Genomic DNA, 7,739 nt, shown 5'->3' with positions numbered 1-7,739 from the left:
TTTATCTTTATTCATTGTAAAAGAAAATAACATTAATAAATCAGTGCTTTATTAAAGGATTAGTCCACTTTCAAATAAAATGTTCCTGATAATTTACTCTCCGCCATGTCATCCAAGATGTTTATGTCTTTCTTTCTTCAGTCGAAAAGAAATAAAAGGTTTTTGATGAAAACATTTCAGGATTATTCTCCTTATAGTGGACTTCACTGGAGCCCAAAGCGTTGAAGGTCAAAATTACAGTTTCAGTGCAGCTTCAAAGAGCTTTAAATGATACCAGACGAGGAATAAGAGTCTTATCTAGAGAAACCATTGCTCATTTTCTAAAAAATACAACTGTATATGCTTTATATACACAAAATATCGCCTTGATGTGCTTCCGCTTTCCGTATTCTTCAAAAAGCTTGCGCTGTATGTCCTATGCCTTCCTTATTCAACTTATGGAACGAATGCAGCGCCAGTTTTGTTTTTTTTCCGTAAGTAGAATAGGGAGAAGAATACGGAAAGCGGAAGCACATCGAGATGATATTTTGTGTATATAAAGCATATACAGTTGTATTTTTTAGAAAATGACTGATGGTTTCTCTAGATAAGACCCTTATTCCTCGTCTGATATCGTTTAAAGTTCTTTGAAGCTGCACTGAAGCTGTAATTTTGACCTTCAATCGGCTGGAGGCCAGTGAAGTCCACTATAAGGAGAAAAATCCTGGAATGTTTTCATCAAAAACCTTCATTTCTTTTCGACTGAAGAAAGAAAGACATGAACATCTTGGATGACATGGGGGTGAGTAAATTAACAGGAACATTTTATTTAAAAGTGGACTAATCCTTTAAGTGTGAGAGCAGCTGTGGCTTTTGTGAAATTATACTCACTGGTAGGAGGACTGTCCAAACTTCCATGTCTGTCTCTGATATTTTTCTCACCAGACGCTTTCGTCTTTCGCTGAATCAGTTCAGCTTGTGGTATGAAAAAAAACCATGATTCTCCTCCACAAGGACAGCTATCTTATTTAAAAGTTCATGGGCCTGAGTGGGAGATTCCCAAGTGCTCTTCTGAAGAACATAGGATCGTCCTCCACACTTTTCCAGGATTTTCTTTGCGTTGCGAATGTGCTCTTTGATTTGTGGATCCTCCACACCTTCATCACAATCAAACAGCAGGATAGTGTGTTTCCAGACGCGCTCCGACAGCAACTCCATGTGCATCTGTGCTGCTGTAATGTCATTGGTAGAAGGTTCTTCAGAGAGAGATTTCACAGGAATGACCAGAAGAAGAGCGTGAGGTCCTGGAGGACAAAGCGACACGCTTCTTTCAACTTCTTCTTTCATGTTCTCTGCTGATTGTTGTGTTGAGACTTTATCCCATCCTGGTGCTTCAACAACACTGATCCTCCTTCCTTCATGTTCACACTGATGTAACGTACAGAGACCAACTTTCTCTCCTGTCGGATTCTCACAGTTCAGCACTGATTTTACCACTTTATTCTTTTCATCTCCAGCATTTCCTATGATCACAATTCTGAGATCTGACTGTACAGAGGAACCTGCTTTAAAGAGCAAACATGAATCAAATTAATATAGAGTATATTATTCTATAATGGTGTTTATTAAAATTATTTCACTGTTAGAAAACACAAAAATTCACCTACCCTGAGAAGGTTTAGCAGCCATGATCACAGTATAAGCAGGAGTTTTTGCTCTTCATTGAAACTGATGACAACAAATAGTCAATTCACTGAACATTAAGTTATGCCTAATCATCACAGAATATGTAACATTAATTTTGTAGCAACATACCTAATTGTGGAATGATTTTAAGTGAAAAGATGTGTAGGAAGGTGAATGTGAAAACAACTGCTCAGATTTACCATTGCAAAGTAGTAAAAGGTACATGTTTATTAGTTTAGCATGTGTTCACCAAATTGCAGTCATTAAATGTAAAATTTAACGTCTGAATCTTTTCACACATGGCTTATATTTACAATATATTATTTCCTTCTGACATAATCATTATGATAAACAGAACACAGAAAACATGTCAAACATAAATCAAAATTTGGTATTGTATCAGCCTACCTCGCATTGCTAGTTGACCGTTTTCTGTTCCCTTACTTCCGTATAAACTTTTATTTATGGTGTTTATGAACTTTGAACACCCAGTTGAATTAATAGTTAGTGATAGTTGGCTCTATATGTCGCAAGCGCACTGGTGTGTGATCAGTCAGGGGCGTTAACTGGCGTTATAGTGTACTTAAATACTTTAGGTTATTAATTGTTGACTGGTAGCTGGTTATATGCAAAATGTAGAGAAAAATATCAAAGACACAAACAGATTGAAAAAGAAAACCTTTAATGCATAATGATTGCAAAATGATGGATTTCTGTTGTCTGGTTATTGACATGAAATACTACATACTACAGTACATCATACTCAGTACAAACTATTTTAAATGGCATTTTGCTCTTTGTGCTTTAATTATAATGCAGCTTGAGCTTTCATGAGCTCTATTAGCCTAATTTAAAGGGTTAGTTCACCCAAAAATGAAAATTCTGTCACTCACCCTCATGTCGTTCCACACCCGTAAGACCTTCGTTCGTCTTCAGAACACAAATTATTGATATTATATATGATATTTTTGATGAAATCCAATGGCTCAGTGAGGCCTGCATTGACAGCAAGATAATTAACACTTTCAATGCCCAGAAAGATACTAAAGACACATTAAAACAGTCATGTGACTACAGTGGTTCAACCTTAATGCTATGAAGCGATGAAAAAACAAAATAATATCTAGTGATGGATGATTTCAAAACACTGCTTCATGAATCACTGAAGCATTACGAATCTTTTGTTTGAATCAGTGGTTCGGAGCATGTATCAAACTGCCAAAGTCATGTGATTTTTGAATAAAAGAGGCTTCGGTATGCCATAAGTGTTTTCGAAATTTCAATGGTTTGCCATTGGGGGCGTGACTTTGGCAGTTTGATACACGCTCAGAATCACTGATTCGAAACAAAAGATTCGTAAACCATCATGAAGCAGTGTTTTGAAATCGTCCATCAGTAGATTTTGTTGAATAAAGTCGTTATTTAGTTTTTTTTGGCACACAAAAAGTATTCTTGTTGCTTCAGAACATTAAGGTTGAACCACTGTAGTCACATGAACGGTTTTAAATATGTCTTTAGTAGCTTTCATCTGAAAGTGTTAATTATCTTGCTGTCAATGCAGGCCTCACTGAGCCATCGGATTTCATCAAAAATATCATATAATTTATGTTCTGAAGATTAACGAAGATCTTACAGGTGTGGATCGACATGAGGGTGTGTAATTAATGACAGAATTTTAATTTTTGGGTGAACTAACCCTTTAAAGGATCATACAGCATGGTACTTTTAAAAAGGTTTGAATTGAAACTGTTGAAAAAAATACCAAAGGTAAATGGTTACAACACCTAAAATGTACATTTTCCCCATATACAATATGCATCAACTACAGCTGTAACTTTGTTTTACATTAATACATTTGGCATCATGACACTTCAAAGTGACTTGCAGTACAAGAGATACATTCGTTCAGTTCATACATTCTCAATCACATTGGCATTGCTAACGTCATGCTGTACTGATACAGGAATGTCTCGTTTAAATAATAATACCAAGAAACTCCATATCATCAGCAATTAGACACATATGTTCAGTCTATTGTAGTTGCCCTATTACTAAATCAACACAATAAAATCACTATTACGTTCGTGATGTTCATGGTTCATTTTGACCCACATATTTTAATGTTCTAAGGCAACTGTACAGACCCAAAATAACCACATTTCTTGGATATATTTTGTTATTTTAGTTTACAAAGCTAAAAAATAAGCTTTTCCCCACTTTTTAATACAGAAAAACATTTTGTCCGCCATATGATAAAAATTAGCTATCAATTATTTATTCAATCTATCTGAAATACAATGAAACCTATGTTGATTTTCTTGAAATTGTGTGACTTTTTCTCATTTAGGGTCATGAACTTGCATGCAAAGTTTCAACACGCTGAGGTTTTGTGAAATGTGCATGCAGAATTTTATACAATCTTACTGTTCTTGGGTCAGTTTGACCCATATAGAGCTCTGTTCAAAAGCAATACAGACCCAAATACAAAACACTTCTGTGTTGATAAAAATCTTGAATACTTCACAGACTTACGTTTGGTATCTTTTTAAAGGCAACACTTAACAGGTTATTGCAGAAGTTAAAAAAAGTTATAAAAGTTTAAAGTTTATGAAAATTTAAAATATATAAATATATATTTTACAAAACATGTTTTAACTATAAAATCTCAAGAAAATCAAAGCTGAATATCTAAACGAGTTCTGCGCCAAATTTTAGGTTGATATTTCAAAAAAATATTTTCTGTGCGCAGTACCAAACTTTTCCACTAGATGACATCCAGACTCCACCGATGACTATATAAGGACTTCCATTTCCATATATGGTTTGAGTGATCTGAACCATATATTTCCACACTTTTCAAAATATTTAGACCTCCTATTCAGCAGAAGTTTGTTCAGTAATGTTAATAATTGTTTTGAATTCAATCGCTAAAACGCATTAAAAAAAAAACATACGAAAGAATCGTGTGTTATAGTTTGGCACCTCATCACAAATGAAGAATCTATTGCTATTTCTCGACTGATCTGTCATTTCTTTTGAAAATCAGTCAACAAATATGAAAAAAAAAAGGGTCTGAAAGCTTTCAAATGCTATATAGTTTGTCATGATTACTTTAGGTTTAAACTAAGATATTATTGTTATAAATGTTTAATGACTAGTGTCCCATAGGAGGGGGAGGGGCAGTCTTAAAATTAATAGTTAAAAACATATTTATAAATAATAAATTCATATATTTATTCTTTATAATGTGTGGAAAGTGTTGATATTAGAAGTTAATTATTTGTACCTGATTGTTTTTTGTGTTTTTTTTACAAAGTGTGATTTTTGGGGAATTGCATTGCAATTAGGACCATACAGGCTGTAACCACAAATCGAACATCGTTAAATATAAAACTGCTATGAGCGAGGGATGAGGAGGAGGTGCGCTAAAATAAAACTAATATTTCGTTTCACTTGGAAATACATCACAACACTGAAGTAAATTCAGTTGCATGTCATTTTATTATGTCAAAATAATCAACCAATTACTCGATTACCAGAATAATAGTTAGTGACAGCCCTACACTATTTATATTTACAATAAACATTGCAATTTTTAGTGTTTATGAAGTGTTGTGCTTTTTGGTCAGATTAAGTTTTTAGTCTGGATTTAGTCTTATGTCTTTTTTTCTTCATTCGGTTTTCCTTTGAATGCAGATAAACAGCCAGGAAAACTGCTAGAACGAATAAAATGACTGCAGTGCAAACTCCCCAAACTAAATCCCGGTGCAAACCGAGTTCACTTCTTGGAACTGCAATAAAAGACGCTATAGCCATCATCGTCACCCATATGATGAGTATGAAAAGAAGGGCCAAATGAGGTTTGTTTTTGGTCACTGTTAAAGAAAAACAGCATTAGATTTGTGCACACGTGACATGAGACCACATATGAGAAGATACTCACTGTTCGGAGGATTCTTCTGTAAACTTCCTCGTCTGAACCGGAGACTTCCTGTCTTCCGCTGAATCAGTTCATAGTAAACTTGTGGTAGGAAGACATCACCACAGTTCTCCTCCATCAGGTCTTCTATCTTTGTAAAAAGCTCACTGATCTTACTGTGACTCTCAAGAACACAGGCTTTGCCTTTGCATTTGTCCAGGATTTTTTTTGCTTTCTGAAAATAACTTTGGATGTTAAAATCTCTCACACCTTCCTCACAAGCAAACAGCAGGATAGTGTGTTTCCAGACGCGCTCCGACAGCAACTCCATGTGCATCTGTGCTGCTGTAATGTCATTGGGAGAAGGTTCTTCAGAGATCCTCACAGGAATGACCAGAAGAAGAGCGTGAGGTCCTGGAGGACAAAGTGACACGCTTCTTTCAACTTCTTCTTTCATGTTCTCTGCTGATTGTTGTGTTGAGACTTTATCCCATCCTGGTGCTTCAACAACACTGATCCTCCTTCCTTCATGTTCACACTGATGTAACGTACAGAGACCAACTTTCTCTCCTGTCGGATTCTCACAGTTCAGCACTGATTTTACCACTTTATTCTTTTCATCTCCAGCATTTCCTATGATCACAATTCTGAGATCTGACTGTACAGAGGAGCCTATGGAACAAAATCAAAAGGCAAATTATTTGTCATGGAATTATTGGAGCACACAAAGACGAGGAATAATACTAGGAGATAGGAAACAGGACATATATGCATGAGCAAACAAAGGGAACTAATGAGATAATTAACAAACAACAGGTGAACAGAATGATTAATCAAAGAGAAACTAGGTCAAAACACAGAGGAAACACAGAAAACAGCATACACATTACATTACTGCTCCATAATGCTATTTTATCAAAATATTTCTTTGTTGGAAAAACACTCACCCTGAAGTGATGCCATGATCACAGTTTAGCTGCTCAAAGATGCTTTCACTACACGTTCTTCTGCACTGTAAAAGTAATTGTTGGTATAACGTGAAAAAGTAATATAAAAGTAAGTAAGCCTTAAATTTTCAAGTTCATTGAAACTAAAAAATGACCACAAAGAAAGAAACATAAACTCATTATGTTCTTATATTATATTTGAACAACATTATAATTATTTACAGTGAAAATTAATTTTCATTTAATACTCACTATTTTACCCAGCTGCTTCATTGAACAGTGCCTATAATCACAGAAGACAGATCACAGGCATAAATGTCCAAGCGTGCAGAAGGTGAACATTATTGATCAGAATAATTTAAAATTGCACAGTGGTGAAGGTATATTTTGATAGTTTATTAGCACTGGGTTCACCTAAAATGCATTTTAAAAACGTCTTAGCACTTAGCATTGCTCTGTTATGTTGCTAATCTCAACCCTCTCACACATGGAATATATTTCCAATGTTTTATCGAAAAATATTTTTCAAAAAATATATTGAAAGAATTTCCAATATAAAGAAAAACATCCATTTGAAAGTATTTCAACATCATTCTCCCGTTTCAGGTTCAAGTGAACCTCTGCTGAATAAACGCTGAATGCAACAGCAGGAGACAATTAAAAGCTTTATTTTCAATTTATAAAAGCAATCAAAGGAAACATGAAATCAAAAATATATCAAAATAAGGCTTAATTTATCATGAGCTCTCAAATTACCTTGCAAAGCTAGTTGTTTTTTCTTCACTTCCGTATATAAAACACTTGCACTTTAACTCTTTATGATGTCACCAGATAACTCTAGTTATGATGTACCAGCTAAAACAGGAGTCACCTTAGCCTACAGGTGTTCTGTGTGAGCTCACAGTTTCAAAATGTGTACATGTTTTTGATGTTGCATTACACGGCTTTTGCTATCTATATTGTTCTTAGTGTCCCAGGTGAAAAAAAAGTACATTTCTATAATATATTTAAAGTGCTCTATTTTTGTGCATTAATTTTTTGCTTAATATACTAAAAAATCATCTTTAGTACTTCTTAAGATGCACTCAACTGTAAAATGTGCTTTTACTATCTCTGTATTTAGAAAATGTATTTAGATAGTTCATTTGAACTCATAGTGTACTACAAGTGGTATCTAAATATATTTTTTAAATACAGAGATTAAAAGC

The 7,739-nt window shown here is 34.5% G+C and overlaps 1 protein-coding gene and 1 pseudogene across 1 annotated transcript; both read right to left on the bottom strand.

The window, feature by feature from the left end:
- Positions 1-582: 582 nt before the first annotated feature.
- On the bottom strand, positions 583-1,689 carry LOC137011411 (GTPase IMAP family member 7-like; annotated as a pseudogene).
- A 2,726-nt stretch (positions 1,690-4,415) lies between these two features.
- LOC137011334 (GTPase IMAP family member 2-like) lies at positions 4,416-7,358 on the bottom strand. Its single transcript, XM_067374102.1, has 5 exons — positions 7,288-7,358; positions 6,784-6,814; positions 6,532-6,596; positions 5,609-6,256; positions 4,416-5,540 (listed from the first exon to the last, which is right to left on the bottom strand). Exons 3-5 carry the CDS (start codon positions 6,545-6,547, stop codon positions 5,296-5,298), a joined length of 909 nt encoding a protein of 302 aa, XP_067230203.1. The 5' UTR covers positions 6,548-6,596; positions 6,784-6,814; positions 7,288-7,358; the 3' UTR covers positions 4,416-5,295.
- Between the last annotated feature and the right edge of the window lie 381 nt (positions 7,359-7,739).

This window comes from Chanodichthys erythropterus, chromosome 21 (assembly GCF_024489055.1).
Source record: "Chanodichthys erythropterus isolate Z2021 chromosome 21, ASM2448905v1, whole genome shotgun sequence".
NCBI classification, from domain to species: Eukaryota; Metazoa; Chordata; class Actinopteri; order Cypriniformes; family Xenocyprididae; genus Chanodichthys; species Chanodichthys erythropterus.
The sequence above is the reverse complement of the archived record's forward strand: the minus strand, read 5'-3'. Positions and strand labels throughout refer to the sequence as shown.